The 22,432-nt window shown below is 37.8% G+C and overlaps 2 protein-coding genes across 2 annotated transcripts in view; one reads left to right on the plus strand and one right to left on the minus strand.

Moving 5' to 3' along the window:
* The window catches only part of FBXL13 (F-box and leucine rich repeat protein 13), a gene marked incomplete at its 5' end in the record, with an annotated part of 181,607 nt that overhangs the window by 21,272 nt on the left and 137,903 nt on the right, over positions 1-22,432 (plus strand). Inside the window, 5 exon segments of the mRNA XM_079931715.1 lie at positions 2,845-2,912; positions 4,028-4,082; positions 4,084-4,183; positions 5,342-5,451; positions 7,722-7,889. Coding sequence (XP_079787841.1) covers positions 2,845-2,912; positions 4,028-4,082; positions 4,084-4,183; positions 5,342-5,451; positions 7,722-7,889 — 501 coding nt within the window.
* LRRC17 (leucine rich repeat containing 17) overlaps positions 1-22,432 on the minus strand; it is a 163,347-nt gene that overhangs the window by 14,706 nt on the left and 126,209 nt on the right. The gene's annotated exons all lie outside the window — the stretch shown is intronic.

Here is a 22,432-nt window from a genome sequence, read left to right on the forward strand (position 1 = left end):
CTGCATTAAAGACATGGTTTCTTTTTACTATTGTTGTTATTACTATTAGCTTTTATAGCCTATGAAAAATAAACAATTCAGAGTTGGGAGGGATTTAAATTAATGCATTCAACACATATTAATAAACTCTGAGTCTGTTCAGGATGCTATAATGAAAATATCATAGACTGGTGGTTACAAGCAAGAGAAATTTATTTCTCAGAGTTCTGGAGGCTGGGAAGTCCAAGATCAAGGTGCTGGCCAATTTGATGTCTTGAGAGCCTGCTTCCTGGTTCATAAACTGCCATCTTCTTGCTATGCTCTTACATGGCAGAAGGGGAGATGGAACTCTCTGGGGTCTCTTTTTGTTTATTTATTTATTTTATTTTTGGCTGCATTGGGTCTTAGTTGCTGCATGTGGGCTTTCTCTAGTTGCGGTGGGCAGGGGCTACTCTTCATTGCGGTGCATGGGCTTCTCATTTCCGTGGCTTCTCTTGCTGCGGAACATGGGCTCTAGGCACGTGGGCTTCAGTAGTTGTGGCGCGTGGGCTCAGTAGTTGTGGTGCACAGGATCTAGAGCACAACAGGCTCAGCAGTAGTGGCACATGAGCTTAATTGCTCCATGGCACATGGGATCTTCCCAGACCAGGGCTCGAACCCGTGTCCCCTGAATTGGCAGGCAGATTCTTAACCACCGAGCCACCAGGGAAGCCCATCTGGGGCCTCTTTTTTAAAGGCACTAATCTCATTCATGAGAGCTCCACCCTCATGACCTAATCACCTCCAAAAGGTCCCACCTCCAAATACCATCACACTGGGGATTAGGTTTCAGCAGATGAATTACGGGAAACACAAACATTCAATCTATAGCAAACTCCATACTATGTTGCTAGCATTATTCTAGAATGATACTATATGGGATATTAATAAAGCTCATGAATGAAATAAAGGCATGGTGCTTTAAAATATGGTAAGATGTGTTAAGACAATTAATATATAATTTCTTGTTTCAAGGATTAACTGAGCAAAAAGAGGAATTGCCCACCAGAAGAGAAATTATGTTATAATATGCCAGAAACCAAAAATTATAATCTGAAGTTAATGATTAACTTATGCTATACTAGGTACATCAAGTATTATAGAAGTAAAACCTTTTTTCTATAGGTATTATTTAAATACGTCCATTTTCTCATATATAATAAAGTGAGTATCTTACAAAGTTAAAAATTAATGGGGGGATTTCCCTGGTGGCACAGTGGTTAAGAATCCTCCTGCCAATACAGGAGACACGGGTTTGATCCCTGGTCCGGGAAGATCCCACATGCTGTGGAGCAACTAAGCCCATGCACCACAACTACTGAGCCTGCGCTCTAGAGCCCATGAGCCACAGCTACTGAGTTCACACACCTAGAGCCTGTGCTCCGCAACAAGAGAAGCCACCGCAATGAGAAGCCCAAGCACTGCAATGAAGAGTAGACCCCGCTCTCTGCAACTAGAGAAAATGCTCAGCAACGAAGACCCATCACAGCCAAAAAAAAAAAAAAAAAAGTAATGGGACCAATTACTACTGATATTAAAGAGCCATAAATTTGGTATCTGTTTGTAAGTTAGCATTAATGATTTGTAATGGTATTTCATTATCTTTTCATTTATTACAAAATTTCTCCAGGTCTCACCATCCTGGGATAGTAACAGTGTTGATAGGAGTATCCCAAATTTCACTGCTTCTAGCCCCTATCTTTGTAACACAGGAGGTTGGTTTCTCCTTAAAATTCCAACCAATTGCTTCTGGGAATCTCAAAGCTGTCCTGTGTGAATTCAAAAAATCCAAGTGTCTCTGTCCCAAACCTGTGAAGCCATCTGAAGGTGGAGGCTTAGTGCTGCCGCTGTTGCCTTCCTAAGAGCTTTGATGTCCAATTGAGGTGGAGTAAAGATACCTATATTATGTTAACCTACTGTTAATATAATACTATCTTTACTCTTTAAAGAATGTACAGAAGGTACAGACGATTTCAGCAATCCTCAGTGAGCCATTCGCACATTAATGTGTGTTATTGTGAATAACTGCAAGTGATATCTGCATCTCTTTCCGCATATTCCACAGTTTAGACTTTTAATTTATATAGTTTTCCTATTCCTGCTTGGCAAGTGAGGCATTCTTGTATTTTTTTTAACAGAGAATCTCATTTTCTACTTTTTTTTTTTTGAGTTTGGGCTTAGCCCCTAATTTTATTTATTTTTATTTAAAAATTTTTATTGGAGTATAGTTGATTTACAATGTTGTGTTAGTTTCAGGTGTACAGCAAAGTGGATTAGTTATACATATACATATATCCGCTCTTTTTTAGATTCTTTTCCCATATAGGCCATTACAGAGTATTGAGTAGAGTTCTCTGTGCTGTACAGTAGGTCCTTATTAGTTATCTATTTTATATATAGTAGTGTGTATATGTCAGTCCCAATCTCCCAATTTATCCCTCCCTCATTTTCTACCCTTGAGAAGGCAAAATCATTTAGCTTAATAGTGACCAGCCAACCCACAACTATCAATATTTCCTATCAATATACTTGATAATAATAATGCCATAGTACTTACCTGAAAATGCTTTAAAGTAAGTGCAATATAATGGGAAATTTTTAAGCTGTGATTTTAACTTTAAAAAAAATGGGTAATAGGCATACACAATAAAATTCCAGAATATATAAATGGTATATAGTTCTTCTAGTCTGTTCCTGTCTCCCTACTGCCTTATTCTACTTCCCAAATGCAACCATCACTCTCATTCTCTTGTACATCTTCCAGAGGTAGCCTGTGCATTCCATTTATTTCTAATGCTTGTTATTTCATCTCTTTCTTTATTTTAGGTGACTCCAGAATTAATGATAAAAGCATGTACTTTTTATACTGGATGTTTACTGAAGACCCACTTTTAGTAAGAACATGATTTTTATACACTATTTCTTCCTCTTTGTGTTCTTATTCTTGACATTCTCCAGGTGAAGAACAGCTCACTTTTGGCCAGTTGTGCTGATTTTACCTGTTTAATCTTTTTTTTAATTAATTAATTAATGTGTTTATTTTTGGCTGCACTGGGTCTTCGTTGCTGCCGGCGGGCTTTCTCTAGTTGCAGCGAGCGGGGGCTACTCTTCATTGCGGTGCATGTGCTTCTCATTGCGGTGACTTCTCTTGTGGTGGAGCACTGGCTCTAGGTGCGGGAGCTCAGTAGCTGTGGCGCATGGGCTTAGTTGCTCCACGGCATGTGGGATCTTCCTGGACCAGGGCTCGAACCCGTGTCCCCCTGCATTGGCAGGTGGATTCTTAATCACTGTGCCACCACGGAAGTCCCTACCTATTTAATCTTGTTTCCACCATTTTGTATTATATATTTCTTTTATATTTAATTGGTTTTTACTTAGTTAAAAGATGTTCTTTACTTCTTTGAGGTGTCAGGTTTTTTTTTTTAATAGAACTTCAAAATTGAAAGTATAGGTCCACAATCCGCTTATCTGAAGCCCTTGAAGACAACATGTTTTGGAATCTAGATTCCCTTTCTAAGAAAACTTTTTAGAAAGGAAATCTCTGCACATACTGTGTACTGTATAACATGTTCAGTGGTGTCTGGGATGGCACATTGGAACCAAACATATCTGAACATATTAGTATTTCAACAGTAAAACATATATGTATATTCTTACTAAGAAAAATGAAGAAAGACTGTGAACAGCTATGTGTCAGATTCAGAGAGGTTTTGATGCAAAATTAGTTTAGGTCAGGTCTAGCTTTGCCCTTAAATAGGTTATGGAAAAAAAAAAACTCTTAGATTTCAGAGCTTTCTGGGCTTTCGAAATGTAGACACGGGAAGTGCAAGCTTAAAGGAAATGCAAGGACTAGCTGTAAATAAAACAGTAAAAATAACAATTTCTTTCATGCTGTGGTTTTTGAGGAGGTAAAGGAAGCCCAGTGTATTTCTTCTTCTCTCTCTCAATTTATTTACTAATGTATTGCCATAACATCAAAATATTATGTTTCTGTATTTTCTGCTTACAGCACGTGGAGAAAGATAGCAATATCTCCTACAAATGAAGATGAGCTTCTGGCTGAAAAAAATGGAAAAATCAATAGAATATGACAATTTCAGACTTAAAAAATGCGTATTTCATCACTGGCACTCTTATGTGAAAGGTCAAAAAGAACGACTTAAAGGTAAATCCTTACATAGTAACAATTGGTTTTTTGTTTTCATGTATCCAAAGTTTCAACAAACTTAACAGTTAAACATAATTTGTACTAAAGAATTTTTTATTATTTTTATGTCTAGAGGATTGTCATGAAATGTAAAGCCACTAATTTAAAATATTTAATGAGATATGTCTCAAAGGGTTTTAGTGTAATAGAAAACAGCATATTTAAAATAAAATTCTGTATGTATTTGTGTGAGATATATATATACAAGTTTCAATATAAATAGGGATCTACTATTAACTTTTTTACATAATAGAGAGCTGGTATAGATATAGATAGATTGATAGATATCAAAACTGACTATTTTTTGTAGAGAGCTCTTCATTCTTTACAGATATTTCATTTAATGAATACCTGAGAAAACTTATAGAAAAATAAGTTTAAGTTTTACTTAAACCCTTGATAGTTGTAATGAGTGGACAGTGTATGTATGTGCTCTTAGGAGCAAGAACAGAGATTTTATCCAGCTCACTAGATACTGATTTGTTTATGGCTGCTGCAAATCAGAGAATCATTTCCTCTTGACTGGCTCCTGTTCGTACCTCAGAGTGGACCCTCTGATGGTTTTAACATAAGGGTAGTGGGTCTCTATTTCTGAGAGGAAACAATTATCTAAGAGTGGTGTCTCCAAGGCCTGCCTTAATCATCCTCCTTCCCAGCCTGGCCCCTATGTTTGAGCTTTGGACCCCTGGTTAAAAAAAAAAAAAAAAAAAAAATATATATATATATATATATATATATATATATATATGGAACAATCTATTTAATCATAGGGTATTTAACTAAATCAGAATACTACCTCATGATTGTATTTCTACGAATAAATTTGGAAGTTCTGGTTTTATAAAGAACAGATTTGTTAAAAAAGAAATGATATATATCTTGACATTTTATTGCATCTATTATATCTTAATTTATAAGGGCAAAGGTGATGTTTACAGGTTAATAAAGTCTCAGGAGTACTATCTACTGCTGTCAAAAGTAATTTCATATGTAATTAAAATAAAAAACTATCAGATGCAACATTGGTTCATATTAAAAACATGATAGAATAGTAAACACTTTGTTTTTTTGAGAGCAGCTTTAACTATATACAGTAATCTAATGCACTTTCTTCAGATACACTACTGTGGGTACAACAGATGTTCTACTGCTACAAGCTGATAATTATCCTAACTAAATGGAGGGATAAAGCAAGACATAAGTATAAAGAGAGAGAAGATGAGCTGGTATGGCATATTGGAAACAATTTTTTTAGAAACTGAATTTTGCTGTTACATTGATGTTACCTCAGATAATAATGCTGTGTGGAAAACACTAAAGTCCTGAATATTATATACTTTTAATGGGGTCCTTGTTCTTTTAACTTAGTAATTTAAATGTCACCTCAGCTACCCAAAATATTTCCTAAAAAATTTTGTTGTTTCATTTGAACTATGAACATCAAGGAAAAATCTTTTTAACATTTTGTTTAAATTTATTGATAAAGACACCAAGATTTTTTGTTTAAGCAAGTGTTTAGGTGGATATAGATGTCTAAAGTGGAAGAGGAACTGTTTGATATGATTATAACAAAGAAATAAATGATAAAGATTAAATTTATTCTTTTCTAGATAAGATTAAATTGCTTTTTATTCTTTTTCAACATTCAATTTAATAAATTATAATCTTAATACTAAATTATTTTTTAAACTACTAAATTGCTGAATTTAAAGGATCATTCTTAACTGGGACACCCATTAGGAATTAAATCAATCAAAACAGAGGATCCAAGCAAACTCCTCCAAACTTAAAAGTATCTCTAGTTTGCTTTAGCTATCAGTACAGTATATTATCATTTAATATTGTTTTAGAATATTCATAGTGACTAGGAACAGACATAGAAACACGCTGGAATTTTTTGTAGTTACATTATTTAGTAGGTAACGTTTTATTAATATTCTTTGAAATACAAAGTTGGGATAAATAGGAAAGAGAAAAATAGGAAGAAATTAACCCCCCTGTTTTATGGTTGCCCTGTGGAGGGGAAGATCAATGCCTCTCACTCCAGATTGTTTCAGATGTTGACACTGACGATACTATGTATGTACCAAGAGAGTAAGAAAAGATTTATTACTCACATAATGCTTGAAACAGTGCTAGAGTCTGCGGAGGAGACTGAGACGCATAAAGCATTGATCATTCTTACTCTCTAGAAGTTTACCGACCCCTGGTATTGAACTGGTGTTCTTACCGGATGTCCTCTAGCACCTGCCTTTTGTGGACGACATTTTCAACGTTGCCAGTTAAATGGTTGTACTTTGGGTACCACTGTTTTAGTCTGGGCATTCTGTGTTTTCCACCACTTCTTGTACCAAGCTAATGTTTTGACCTGGCCCCTAGCCTGGCCATTGATTGTCTAATGGTGAAAAGGTAACTGTGCATGACCAGGCTGCCCCTTTTACATCCCCTTAAACTGAACATCCCTGAGAGCAGGCAGTATTGTTCTCTTAACCATCCCCATACACTGAGCACAATGTTTTGTAGTAGTTGATACATATTAATATATATGATAATAATATCCTCAATATAGATATGTATTAAATAGTTAGAGAAAATATTTTCTTTTAGCTATGTGATATCTTGGCCTAACAATATTACTAGGCCAGTATTCAGGGTGGAGTGAGGAAGGCAGGTGTCTGCTGGGAGGAGAGGCAGGGAACACTTGTATGTGCTAGCTCTCCAATGTGTGCTCTTCCTTAGGCTCTAATATATCCATATATTACACCAAAATTGTGTGTGTGTGTGTGTGTGTGTGTGTGTGTGTGTGTGTGTGTGTTTGTATGGGTACAACACTTATTTACCCTTTGGGTGTTTTCTTGATTATGCAGTTTTAAGGAACGTATTGAAAGTTAAAATGGGGACTTCCTGTAATGATAGATTAGGCAGTTCTCCAAATTCTTTCCTTCTGACTCTCTCTTTTTAAAAATATTTATTTATTTATTTAGTTTTATTTTTAATTTATTTTTTTCATCTTTGGCTACACCATGTGGCTTGTGGGATCTTAGTTCCCCGACCAGGGATTGAACCCAGGCTCTGGGCAGTGAAAGCACAGAGTCCTAAGCAGTGGACTGCCGGGGAATTCCCCTAACTCTCCTTCTATAGCCCCATGCTAACCCGCACCCTTCCATGCCCCACATACCAGTTCTGGCATTACCAGAACCTTGACTCTCTGGGATTCCGCTTCCTCATCTCTAAAAGAGAAGGCTGGACCACATCTTCAAGGTGACTGCCTATGCCAATGTTGTATGACAACTGGTGGAAATGATCTATAATGGTGATTCAGAGACTACACATTATTACACATGCTCTGGACAATGATAATTTATATAATGACAATGATGATAATAAATAATGTTTAATTGGTGCTATGATTGTATCAAGCATTGTGTTTTACATGTATCATCTCATTTAATCCTTACAAGAGTTCCATGGAATTTGTAAATTATTTTCACGGCAGATGTTAAAGCATGAACTTCAATTTAAAAAATGGAGAAGCAAGTTAAAACTCAGAGTAAATTCTAAAGAAGAATACATTTCACCTGAACAAAATGTGTCTGAAGTCTTTCTTGTAGGTGAGATTCCTGAATTTGACATTTCACAGTTACCCAAAAGAACAGTATTACAGGTTCGTATGAATTCATATCTTAACTAGTTATTTTCACAATGTTTGTTTAAAGAGTGGTTTTATGAACCTTGCATGAATGATGGAAGCCATATTTTGAAGGAAAATATTTTTTACAACTAGCTTTGGGCTATTTCATTTTTTGGAAGTCATCAATTTGGATGGCTGTAAATTGTTATAACAATCAAAAATGGAGAAATTAAAGCTATAGTAAATAAGAATGAAAGGAATGTCTTTCTTTCCTTCCTCCTTCAAGCATATATTGTCATTTAAGGTACAACAGATTTTAGATAACCCAATGCTTATCTTTTAATCACTAATCCCTAATCTTTTAATCTTAACGTTATACCTACACTCCAGAATATAAATGGGGCTTGTCATATTGCACCTTTCAGTTAGTTAAAATATTTATGCCTATCATCTTTCTTCCATAGATCATGAGTTCATAACAACAAGAATCATGTATCTATAGCTTACAACTCATTGAATTGATCTCTGAAATATAAGCCATAATTCCAACTACTGGTTATATTCTTTCCTATTTTGATAAATAAGCAATTTCTACTTTGTGGGACTACCTGATAAATGGTGGAGGAGTTGTAAAATATCGTCTTATTCTGGTTGATGGCAGATGTACGTTATAAAATTCCATGTATTAAATCCATCCTTCTAAATGTAGAGACTTGAGCTCAAGTTATTTTGGGAAACAAGATATCTATACCTATATACCTATATTGCACTTTATGTATGGCATAGAGTTAGGATGAGGACATTTTTGTCCACTGTTTCCTCTTTATAAATTGTCTGCTCATCTCTTGCTTGCTTTTAAATTGGAATTCTTATAATTTTCTTACCGTTCATAATAGCTCTTTATATACTGGTAATATTCACCCTTTTCCTGGAATGTATTTGAGATTTTTTCCCCTACACTTGATGCTTGCTTTCAATTTTGCCCATGGAGTCTTTTGATGAGAGAAATTTTAAAGCTTTAAGTAACAGAGTCTATTACTGTTGCCCTAATTATTTCTCTTTTTGTGTCATATTAATATGTCATTCTTAGCTATTTTTCTAAGCCATATCACACCCCTTCCTACACTTATGCAGCTGCTTTTTGTCTTTGAACTCCAACGTTTTGACTGCTGTTTCTTTATTTACATTGTAAGCAGCTGCATTTTTAATTTATTGCACATTATGCCTTAGAATAATTTTTTATCCTTTTACATTTGATGTAAGAACCTAACAAGAGCAGGCTTTCACTTCCCCCTCCTGCGCTTCATGCTATGATTGCCGTGCATTTTATTTCTATGTATTTATAAACCCTACATTAGAATTTATTTTTGCTTTAAACAGTCAATTATATTTTATTCAGCATGTATTTTTCATTTTTAGCAATCTCAAACAGAAAAGTTGCAAGTACAACACAAAGAACTTTTTTCCCTGAACGAGTTGGGAGTAAGTTGCTGACATGATGCTCTATCACCCCTAAATATTATTGGTGTATTTACTATAACAAGGGCATCCTCTTACAGTCAGCCATCAAAATCCTCGGACCTAATTTGGGTATCCCCAATTATCCCAATAATGTAAAAGGATGCAGTGCAGAATCACACAGAACAGCTGATTATCATGGCCCTTCCTCTCCTTTAGTCAGCCTTTCTTTAATTTTCATTCCCTTGACATGAAGATCAGGCCAGGTTTACCGTAGAAGTTCTCTTAATTTGAGCTTGTTTTATGTTTCCTCAAGAATAGATTCAGGTTCTGCATATTTCCTGGAAATACCACAGACATCATGCTGTGCTCTTCTCACTGCATCCTATCGGTGGCACAGGATTTGGATTTGCCCAGGATTGGTGATTTCACGGCGGCTGCTTGTTGAAAGTGGTGTCTGCTAGGCTTCTCCACTATTCAGTTGCCCCCTTTGTAATGGATGTGCATTTCGTGGGTAGGTACTTTACAATTATATAAATATACGCATTCCTCATCAAACTTTTAGTTTATTTATATCAGTATGGACTCATGGTTTTCTATTTTATTCAATGGGTTATAATCCATTACTATCACTATTTATTTTGCTGCTCAAATTGTTCCAGATTCAGTGGGAGTCCTTTCAGGTTGCCTTCTCTGTCCCTTTGATGTGTAACTATCATCCTCTGAGCACTTCCTTACTTTATAGCACAGCATGATGTCCCAGGCTCCTCTTGTACTTTCCATGCTCCATCCTGGATAGGTCATTTCTCTAGGACTCTTTGAATCCTTTTTAATGGAGAATTGTACATAGGAACCAAGATTTGAACTCTATCTGTGATCATCACCATTGAAGTGTTGCTTCTCCCATGCCTTCTCAGTAGACAGAACTAGAGACTGTAAGTAGGAACACACATATACATATTTCCCCCCATATCTATGTACCTCTATATACCTAAAAAACCTAAACTAAACCTAAACTGTACGTGGATACTTCCAGGTCCAATTTAGCACCACAGGGCTCATACTAGTCTTCTCCTTTTACATATCTGCAATGTCCTTCTCCAACAGTGAGAATCCCAGCTCTCATTATTCATGTAGTTACTTATTTGATCACTCCCCCTGTGTGGAAGTAGTCACACACGTGGCTGCCACTGTTCCCTCCCTGTGTGGATACCTTCCTCATCCTGCTCAGGCTTTGACATTGCTTGCCATGCAGAGGCCCTCCTCATACTGCTTGGGCTCTGACATCCTATGCCAGTTGCTTTTCCTCCTATGTAGTTGCCTTTCTAACTTTGGGCTAACACGCCCTGCACTGAGTACCTTCCTCTGTAGATGCCCTCCTTACCCTACTCAGGCTCTGACGCTCCATGCATGAGCTGCCCCTCTTTGGGGTTGCCCACCTTATACTGAGGAGGCTCTGTCACCACATGCCACCCTCCTCCCCCAGTAGAGCCACTCTCCACATCCCACTTAGCTCCTGGTATGTTATACAGGGTTTCACTTCCTCGGTTCCCCCTCCTTGTCCTGCTCAGGTTCTGACATCCCACAGTGGCTGCCCCCTCCTTAGGAACTTCCTCCTCATTCCTTGCAGACTTCAACATCTTACATTATACTTCTATGTGGACGAATGCCCTTCTCAGTCTGCTTGTTCTCTGACTGTCTGTGCTGGGCAGATGTCCTCTTCTTGGGCTCCATCTACTCTGGGCTCCAGTATCCCACAGTGAGCCATGCTTCCTCGTTTGTCTTCCTTTTTCCACTGGGGCTCTGATATTCTACTCTGGGACATTCCTCCTTGGGGGCACCCTCCTCACCTGTTTTGTGCAAGGAAGGCTGCGCCACTGAGTGGATGCTCCCCTTTATGTACCCTAGTTCTGATGCCCTGTTCTGGGCCAACAGAGCCCCTTCTGCACCCCTTACCCTGGCATGGATGCCTGCTTTGCTTGGACGAATCTAATGGCTTTAAGACTGAATTGTATTGAAAGAAGAAAGCGAAAGGGTAGTGGAAGGGATTCATTATCTTTTTTAAATATAAATTTATTTTATTTTTGTCTGGGTTGTGTCTTCGTTGCTGTGTGCGGGCTTTCTCTAGTTGCGGAGAGTGGCGGCTACTCTTTGTTGCGGTGCGCGGGCTTCTCATTGTGGTGGCTTCTCTTGTTGTGGAGCACGGGCTCTAGGCAAGCAGACTTCAGTAGTTGTGGCTCGTGGGCTCTAGAGCGCAGGCTCAGTAGTTGTGGCGCACGGGCTTAGTTGCTCCGCGGCATGTGGGATCTTCCCGGACCAGGGCTCGAACCCGTGTTCCCTGCATTGGCAGGTGGATTCTTAACCACTGAGCCACCAGGGAAGCCCAGAGTTCATTATCTTTTAAAGAAATTTAAAACTCAGAAAAAAGTATTTTCTATTTTTCCACAAATAGGTTGATTCTGGCCTTCTTTCTTTTGGTTTAGATTTGAGTTTTCATCTGGAACTATTTTCCTTCAGCATGAAGAACCTCCTTTAACATTTCTTGAAGCACAGGTCCGTCTGTTGGTGCTTAATTTTCTCAACTTGTATTTCTCTGAAAAAGTCTTTATTTTTACTCTGTTTCTGAGAGAGATTTTCTCTAGACATTGACTTCTAGACTGACAGGTTTTTTAAAATTTCATTCATTCCATTTAAAAGACGTCATTCCATTGTCTCCTGGATTGCATTATTTTAAATGAGAAATCAGTGGAATATTTTTTTTCTTCCTTTGTATGTATGTGTCTTCTTTCTTGTTGCTTTGAAGATTTTTCTTTTTATTACTGAATCTTTAGCAATCTGATTTTGATATGCCTTGTAGTTTTCTTTGTGTTTATCCTTCTTGGAATTCATTGAACTCTTGGATATACATGTTTATATTTTTCAGCAAATTTGGAAAGTTTTCAGCCATTATTTCTTCAACTATTTTTCTGTCTTCTTCCTCTTTCTGGAACAACGATTACACATCTATTAAACAACTTAATATTGTCCCACATTTCATTGAGTTCCTGTTCATTTTTTAAGCCTTTTTTTTTCTTTCTGTGCTTCATTATGAATAGTGTTTATTGCTATGTCTTCAAGTTCAGCACAGTAAATATGCAACTGTCTTTAAAAAGCCATTAACTTCTGTTTAATTACTCACCAAAACTGGCCAAAAAAAAAAAAAGGCACCAACAATTTGCATAATAGATAGCCTGCAACATACTGCTGAATTTTGTAAGTAGGATGAACTTAGCATATTTTAAAATTCTTACTAGCTTTTGTTAACCTCCTTTTTCTTCAACTACCTTAAAAGGGGCTAAAAATGCATATAGTCAATTCTGAGTTTAGAAACATCTCAGAAAGATGCAGAGAGGAATGGCACAATAAACGATAACTTCCTCATAATGTACAACAAGAAAATCATTGGTCGTTAGTGGCATTTACCTAGTTTTATAGTAGGGATTTTTTTGTTTTTATTCACTGCCTCCCTCCAAAATAATTAAACAGTGTTTGTTTAGGGGAAAAAAAAAGTCAGTGTTTAATCTGCTATTAAGTCATTCCAGTGAATTTTTCACTATAGATATATTCATCTCTAGAAGTTTTATGTGGTTCATTTAAAAAATCTCCACTTCCCTCTCATTTTTCTTTGAAATCCTTGAGCATTTTTATAATAGCTGTTTTAAAGAACTTGTTTACTCATTTTATTATCCCTGTAATTTCTCTGTGTGTTTACATTCTAAATTTTTCTCTTGGTTATGTGTTGTGTCAGATTTTCCTTCTTTACAGATATAGTAATTTTTTTATTATATGCTGGATGTTTAGTAAGTTACATTGTTGACTATATTATGTTGTTATTTTTAAGAAGTGTTGAACTGTTGTTTTTTTTTTTTGCGGTACGCGGGCTTCTCACTGTTGCGGCCTCTCCCTTTGCGGAGAACAGGCTCTGGACGCACAGGCTCAGCGGCCATGGCTCACAGGCCCAGCTGCTCCGCGGCATGTGGGATCTTCCCGGACCGGGGCACGAACCAGTGTCCCCTGCATTGGCCGGCGGACTCTCAACCACTGCGCCACCAGGGAAGCCCTTGTACTGGTTTTTGTAGTCAGTTAACTTACTTGAAGATAAGCTTCATCTTTTCTCAGCTTATACTTAAGCTTTGTTAAGGAAAGACTAGAATAACTTATACTCTAGGCTAGTTTTTCCTTACTCCTATCATGTGACCTTCTGGGGTCTTTACTGAACGCCCCAAGTGTTCTGTGGCATGTCTGTACTCTGATTTGTCTCAATTTGTAAATTTTCCAATCCCGTACGAACTATAGTAGTTGTTCTGCTTACAGATTCCCCGCAGATGTTTTGTCCCCAGTAGTCACTTTTTTGTTCAGCCTCATGGAGTGTCCCCTGCACACATATTGTTTAAAATGCAAAGATGCAAGGATCCCTATGCAGACTTCTCAAGCTATCTTTTCTGTGTAACTCCCACTTTTCCAGTACTTTGCTGATAAATTCCAGCAACCTCAACATCCTTGAATCCCACTGGGGTTCTATCTCCTTGGCTTAGTGAGACTGCCTGGCACTCTTTCTCTCACAAGCAGCCAAAAAATGTCTCCATGCAGAAAGCCTGGGCTATCATAAGTCTCATCTCATTTATTTTCCTTCTTTCACAGATCCGAATATTGTGATGACTGTTGTCCAACGTCTGAAAGCAGTTGTTTCACATATTTTGTCCATTTCTCTAGTTATATATGGTGGGAAGGATCGTTTCGTACCATTACCTTATCATGGCTGGAAGTGGAAGACTGCTGATGGTTTTCCTGAGTGGTATTTAACTTCAGTCGCTCCAAACAATGCCTGTCTATCCTTCTATGGGTCTCTTCCTTCCATTTCTTAGAGAGACTGTTTAAGCTCTTATTTATGGACTAAATGTTTCTGTCCTCCCCTCCCCATTCCTGTGCTGAAGCCCTAACGTCCAATGTGACTGTATTTGGAGATAGGACCTGTGAAGAGATGATTAGGGTTAAATCATGAGGTTGGGGTCCTAATCCAATAGGGTGGTTGCCTGTATAAGAAGAGGCAGAGACACCAGTGCTCTCTCTCCACCATATGAGTACACAGCAAGAAGGCAGAGAAGAGAAAACTCCCACCAGGAACCAAACTGGACACAATCTTGATCTTGGACTTCCCACCATCCAAAACTATGAGAAATACACTTCTGTTGTTTAAGCCACCTAATCTGTGGTATTTTGTTATGGTACCCTGAGCAGACTATTACCACTCTTCAATTTTTCATGCTAAATCCCCCACTTCACTGCCCTTCACCTTCACTTTCCATCCTTCTTCACTGAGAAAATACATGCCATCAGGTAGGAACTCCTTCAACTTACTTCCTGACCCCTTTCCTCAATCTTGTTCTCCTGATCTCTGTACCCTCTTTTCAAATGTACCATCCATACCCATCTTGGCTTCCTTTTCTGTTCTAAGGGCATTTTGCCTATATAATGTAGAATATTTATATTAGATGTTTTTCTCTAATTTCTGCCATGGGTAGTGATGAAAGCTATTTTCAGGCCATTATTAATATCAGTTTTGAGTCAATAAGGAGTAGTCGACAGAAAGTTGCATAATGAACTTCAAATACAAGACAGTTTCTCAACATGGTTTTGTTGCCTGTTAGTCAAGGCACTCAATGGTATACACATATTAGATTATTCCTGGATGTCTAGGAGTATGTCTTATTCATATTATATTCCCTGATTTACAAGCATACAGAATATTTTAAAATATTTATCAAGTGAATGAATATGTCATTTAAGAAATTATATTGTGCTGCTCCAATTCAAGGTTAAGAAAGATGGTGCAGATCTAGAATAAAAACATCAAAGTTTTCCTCAGGCTGTTTCTTGTGCTTGTGACAGTCAAATCTCTAAACAATTATTGATGAATAGACATAAAAGGTAAGCTTTCAATAACTGAAAAATAATCCTAGGGCTGATTGAAACAGAAGAGAAAAGGCATAAGGTTCTGAAAGATCTTTAGGTCTCAAGAACACAGCACCTTTCTTTTTATGGGCCTCCATACAGATGACTTAAGGAGAGCATAAAAACATTTAAGTGCCTAGTCTCAGAAGCTGACTGGATGCAAACACTTCAGTGTGCTTCAAAGTAGCTATTTTATGCACAACATTCTGGGTCTAGTAATTCTCTAAGGTATCAGCTTATACTGCCTTCACCTACCAATACAGGAAAACCTGACTGATAGTGGGGCTTAAAGAAATAAGGGCTTATTTTTTTCCTGTAACACAAAGTCCAGAGGAAGGCAATCCAGGGCTGGTCCTCCATAATGCCAATAAAAGTGAAAATTTTCTATCTTTTCACTCCACAGTCCTTAGTATCCTCTTGCTTATTGTCTCGTGGTTCCAATACGGCTACTCCTCTTCCAGCCTCATATTCATTCACCAGGCCAGGAGAAGGGGGAAAATCACAGTGGTAGAAGGCAAATGGTTCTCTACCTTTGTTTATTAGGAAAGCCAAAGTCTCCCCAAGACCCCACAGTCAAGAATTTCAGTGATGTGCTTTAGGTTAGAACTTTGTCACTAGGCCAGGTCTAACTGCAAGATTGCTATGGGCAGGAGGGGACTTTGAGTGGGGGATTGGGTGAGATAATTGGGCAATCAGCCTCACTGAAGGTGGATTTGAACTGCCAGTCATCAGACAGTATTTAAAAGGGCATTCCTCCTTGTCAGAAAAAAATGTTGGTTTCAGTGAAAAGCAAAATAACAATTACAACAGATAAGAAACAAGAAGATGTTTAAGAAGTCAATACATAGTTGCTGCAGAGGAACTCTGGTTTAATACTCTTCTGTCTTCCAGTTCAGAGAAACTAAAAATGCCAACTAATAAAGAACCACAGAACCCAGAGCCAGTAAACCACTTTATAATGTGATCCGGGCCCTAACAGAAACTTGTACATGGAAACTTCAACAGTTATGATGAGCTATGAACTTGCATCCTTTCTCATAAGAAGTCTTTTGGTTTGATAATATGATTAAAAGTCCAGGCATAGGGCTCAGGAGAACTAGGTTCATATCTTGCCCTAGCTACTCACTAGCAATACGACCTTGGGCAGTTTTAACCCTCTTGGCCCTTGATTTTTAAGACTTCTGCATTCTCATTACCCGGACAAAACTCTAAACTTACAGAGACGAGTTTATGTTGAATTAATTGACGTTTGGATTCACTTTGGAAAAATCTCATATCAGGATATGGGAAACATGTAGAATTACTGGGGATTTTGCTCAGGACAATGAAAATCATTGCCAGTTTTTGCATTTTAAATATTTCTTTATGATATCACGTCATGGGTTATGATCAGTCTTCCTGTCCCTCCTTCCACCCTAATTCTCACCCCCACCACTTTGTGGAATGATATTGAGCCCTTTGGGGATCAGATTTATAGAGTCTGTCAGAGTGCTCAAACCATAGCATGATCTAGAAAAGAACATAGAGATTTTTGTGCTGAGCTATTACCTTTTTCAGGAGGGACAGCTGAGGATCTGAGAAATTAAATGACATCCCCAAAGCCAGACAACTACAAAACTGAGACCAGAATCTGGTTTTCCTGACTACTTGGGTAAAATTATAGCCTCTATATCACTCTGGTTTTTCCTCTTGGAGAGGAAATAGAATAAGAATATATACACACACATATATATGTAATTATATTGATATATGTAAAATAATCATTTATAGTATGTGTACATATGAGTAAAATAATTGTGAAATAAAAAACAATAATTAAGAACCATTATATTCAAAATAGATAGCTAGTGGGAAGCAGCCACATAGCACAGGGAGATCAGCTGGGTTCTTTGCGACCACCTAGAGGGGTAGGATAGGGAGGGTGGGAGGGAGATGCAAGCGGGAAGAGATATGGGGATATATGTATACATATAGCTGATTCACTTTGTATAAAGCAGAAACTAACACACCATTGTAAAGCAATTATACTCCAATAAAGATGTTAAAAAAAAAGAACCATTATATTCAATACATCTGTTTAGTTGTACTACCCTTAAAAAAATACAAGAGTAACTTTTAAAAATTACTCAATCTTGACATGACACTAAAGCACAGAATTATTTTTGGAGATAGTCTCAAATTTTTCCCAATCAAATAAATTGTCAAGAATATCCATTAAAATGTACAGGTAATAAAAGAGTGAATTTATATAATGTTATAAAATTGGAAATTAATGATTCTAACACTCCTGTCTTAAACAGTTGTGTTTATTAAGCTTATTAATGCAATAGATTTGCAGAATTAATTTTTTAAATCATAGTTCTAAAATGGCATTTAATTTGGTGACTTCTCTGGTCAGTGAATTCTCAGGGACTTAAGAAACAACACATAAAAATGTAATGTGAGCTGGATCTAAACTTTAAAGTTTTTGGAAGTGTTAGTTTTCAAAATGGAGATTTGTATATTTAGACTGCCTAATGTTTTGAAGGAATAATTGAAAACAGCAATCAGTTTCAATTATTGTGATGCAATTTGAACCTAACTTGAAAAACTGTAGGCTTGCTTTTTAGGTTCAGTTGCATCAACTCATGAAAAGAAGTCAGGTTCTGTTTCACTATCATTTTCCTTAGTATCATTTACCCATTACGAAATGCTGCTTTGTTAGATGGTAGAGCTCATACACTATCAGTCAAACTCAGAGCTATTTGGGAGGTTTGGCAAAGATCATTTTCCATGAAAATGCAACTTTTTTTTTTTTTTGTATGTGTGTAGTTTGACAAGCAATACAGAGAAAACCCTTATGTGGATGAATTTGGAAAGTCTAAATAATCTAGTCAAGTAATGCAGTTGTCCTAAAATGAAAAGTGTTTGATTAGTTTAATAATATAAGTAGTATCTTAGGGCTGTCTTTCATTTTAAACAACTGTAACTTTTTGTTTGTTTGTAAAAGATAATAGTGTGTGGACTTGCAAAGACTTGTAAAATCACCTTCAGATTTTATAGTGTGGATGACTCATCTCACTTGGGGAAAAATGTCCCTGGAAAAACGTTAAAACTTGTACCGTGTTGCAGGAGAGAAACCAGATGGTTCAGGCCTGTTAGATTAAATTACTTGGAATTCTAAAACAAAAGAGTAGTCTCAATGACTTTTTGAGTTTATGTTTTGATAACCTCAGAGGTCAGTCTGACCTCAATTCACTAAAGCAGAGTGGTTCCAAGTTTCTTAGGCATGCACTGTGTGAACTTCAGATAAGGGAGCTTCCAAAACCACACGGCTCCATCAAAGAACTGTGTGTGTGTTGGCTCAATCTGTGGGGTGGGTGAAAAAGCAGATTAAGCTCAACATCTAAAAATTGCTTTAGGATCAGTTTATTTTGGGTATAAGATTGCTGTGCCCATAGACCTGGCTTTCATCACTTCAGCCCTAATCAGTAACGCTACCTAAATTAAGAAGTTTACAAATGATTTTGAAATAAAGTTTTCATGACTTTTAAATTGTAGAAGATGCTACATTAATTTTAGCAGGAACCACCCTTGCAAAATGATACATCATTTGTGAGATGAAAAACTACAGCACAGAAAGAGGCAGCTACATGGAAACTGAGAGTGTGCTCTGGAGTCTGGATAGCTGATTCCGTCACTAGCTGCATGACCTTGGGCATCTTGCTTAATTTTTTGTTTCTAAGCTGTCTCATTTGTAATGAAAGGATAATAATAATATCTCCTGCACTTGCTATTGTGAGGATTAAATGAGTTAATACACACAAAGTGCTTAGAACAATGCCTAGCACACGTAATTTCTCAGTAGAAGTTACTATTTTTAATATATTGAATTTAGATGGCTGAATGACAGGAAGCCACTGAAGAGAAAGTCAGGAAGACTGGATTCTACACGTAGCCCTGCTGGCTCTGTCAGCTTGCTGACCTCCCACAGGGCATCTACGTTCTCTTACCCTCAGTTTAAAGACTGAAAATTCCCAGCAAAAAGTACATATGTATTCGGAGTTTCTTCTGTAAAATGAGGGTGGGCTAGATAGCTTTTAGGATCACTTTCAGCTTTAAACACCTATGACTCTTGGATGAAAACAAGCATCCCAGTAGAGGAAAATGTAAGAAGTGAATGTAGAAAATCCTACAGAGGGCTTTGCCCGTGCTCATATCCCATAGGGAACTCTTCTCCATCTGCTGTTAGTTTGACTAGGTCTCTGTTTACGTCTCAGAATGTTCCCCATTGGAAAGACCTCTCCTGATTACTCAATCTAAAATCAATCTTTGCTCTAAGGTCTGTTCTTTTCCTTCATAGCACTTCTCATTGTACATAACTATTATTTTTTAATAGTGTTCTTGTTTTTTTGGGTTTTTTTTTTTTGCGGTACATGGGCCTCTCACTGCCGTGGCCTCTCCCGTTGCGGAGCACAGGCTCAGCGGCCATAGCTCATGGGCCTAGCCGCTCCACGGCATGTGGGATCTTCCCGGACTGGGGCACGAACCCGTGTCCCCTGCATTGGCAGGTGGACTCTCAACAGCTGCGCCACCAGGGAAGCCCAGTGTTCTTGTTTTTTCTGTCTGTCTCTCCCAGTAAATTGTATGTTTTTGGGGTTTTGGAATTACATCTGTTTTGATTACTTCTGTTGACCTAAAACAAATATACTATCAGGCAATTCTCCAGCAAAGATGTGTTTATTCAGGAGCAGAAGAGAATTGCAGTTGGAGGTCTGTAACCATTATGAGTCATGCGCAAGTCCCCCAATGGCAAGGGAAGGAGAGTGCTTTTATAAGAAGGAAAAGGAAGTTGGGAGGGCTAAGTAAACAAAGATCCCATGGCTTCTCACTGCCTGAGTCTTTGCCATGGAAAGAAGAGTTCTTCCTGTTGGGCTCTGCTATCCTTGCAGGTGTAAGAGTTCTCCTTTCTGGTCTCCCAAATCTATTTAATTGAAGTTTCTGTTTATTGATTTTTTACATTTCTTTATCCTCAGCACCTAAGAGGTTGGCACAAGCAGGTGCTCCATAAAGATTTTATTTTATTTATTTAATAACTATGTTGAATGCCTACAATGTACAAGGCTTTGTTTTAGGTATTGGGGAAATAGTGGTGGATTAGACAAATACCTTGCTCTCAAGGGACTTATATTTTAGGGTGAAGAATCAGATAGCAAACAAGGAAACATACACAAGGACATGTCATATAGAATTAAATGCTAAGAAGAAAATATGTCAGGGTAAAAATGAACACCTTTACTAAAAGGAACAACAAAAGCAAAGGTGGGGATGTAAATTGTTGCAGCCACTATGAAAAACATCGAAGTTCCTCAAAAAATCAAAAACAGGACTACCATATGATTCAGCAATTCCACTTCTGGGTATTTATCTGAAGGGAACAAAAACACTAACTCAAAAAGATGCCCCCTGTTCACTGCAGCATCATTTACAATTAGCCAAGACATGGAAACAACCTGAGTATCCATCGACAGATGAATGGATAAAAGAAAATGTGATATATCTATATATCTATATGTATCTATATATCTAGATATATCTATATATCTATATCTATATATAAAGACCCAACCCTTAGTTGGGTCTTCCAGCATCTATTTTTGACCTTGACCTTCCAACTCATTCTTCATTTGCCCACCAGAGATGTCTTTCTAAAGTCACATTTATTCATGTTACTTTCCCACTTAAAATCTCTCCTTGACTCCCCATCAGCTCTAACATTGCCCACAAAGCCCTTTCTGTCCCCCTCATTACCTTTCAGCTTCATTCTCCACCAGTTCTCCACAGGAATCTTTGGCTCTAGCTATACTGAGTTACCTAGTCTACTACTCAAGTATAAGACATTCTCTCCAGCCATTATGCCCTTTCTGTATAGGGTCCCCTTCTCTTTGACTGGCTCACTCCTGTCTAGGCACAGCTCAGATGTCATCTTTTCCAGAAAGGCTACCTTTGATCTTCTGTCCTCTCCCTTAGTCTTGATTAGTTACTCTTCTTATGTGTTCCCAGAGCCCCTGAAGCATTTCTTACTGTCTGTTATAACTGTCTATTTTCTGTTTTCCTCTTGGACTGTAAGTGCCTTGAGGACAGGGACAGTGGCTTACATGCTTTGAATTCATAACCCTTAGATGCTCAATAAATGCTGGTTGAATAAATGAATGGGAAATGATTTTTCCCCTTTCAGCCCCACCGCCACAAACTTGGTCTCATTCCCAGGAATTTCTTAATCATCAAATCCAATAGCTTATGCTCACTTCTTCCCTGTTCTTTGAGTAGCATTTGATTATGCTTCTTTTTTGAAATGCTCTTTTTTTGGAGGGGGGTGGTTCTATGGCATGACACGTCCTAGTCGTTTTCTCTGGGAATTATTTCTTGGTCCTCATGTTAGGTTTCTCGCTCTTCCCTCTCCCCCAGCTTCCTCACAGCACCTGTGGATATTGACCTTGGCCCCTTCTCTTTTCTCCATACTCTCACTAGATCTTGGCGATCACAGATTTTCAAACACCACTTGGCTATGTCAGTATGGATTTGCAATCATGATAGGGATGTTTTCAACTTCCCTACCATTTGGGAACTTTAACCTTTTAAATCTCAATGAATATGAGGCCAGTTGTACTTTTGATGTGCTGCAAAGTTGGGAGAGTGAACTGGTGTGGGGGGAAGAGAAATTTAATTTTAGATTCATTGAATTTGAAATGTCAACTGGACACTAAGTTAGAAGATCCTAGAAGTATCTGAGAAGTCATTAAGTCACAGAATCCTACATTTAGAACAACTTCTGAGTTATATGGTCTAACATTTCCCCCAGGACGGTATTCCTCAGAGATACTGTTAGAGTCTTAGGGGACAATATAATAATACCCTCTTCCTTGTCTGAGTTTGGAAACAGTTGGGAAGTAGACTGCTGGAGAGCTAAATATTATCTGATATAGATATAGATGGTAGGAAACCATGGCTTAAGACATTGATTGACCAAGGTGACTTGCTAGTACTTTACACCTGGATCAGACAGACTTACCCTCAGTCACTGCACAGCCTGGACTACTGCACCCCTCCCTCAGGCTGCTGAGGGCAGCCAGGATGCATGCATTTGC

This window comes from Stenella coeruleoalba (assembly GCF_951394435.1).
Source record: "Stenella coeruleoalba genome assembly, chromosome: 9".
Classification (NCBI taxonomy): Eukaryota; Metazoa; Chordata; class Mammalia; order Artiodactyla; family Delphinidae; genus Stenella; species Stenella coeruleoalba.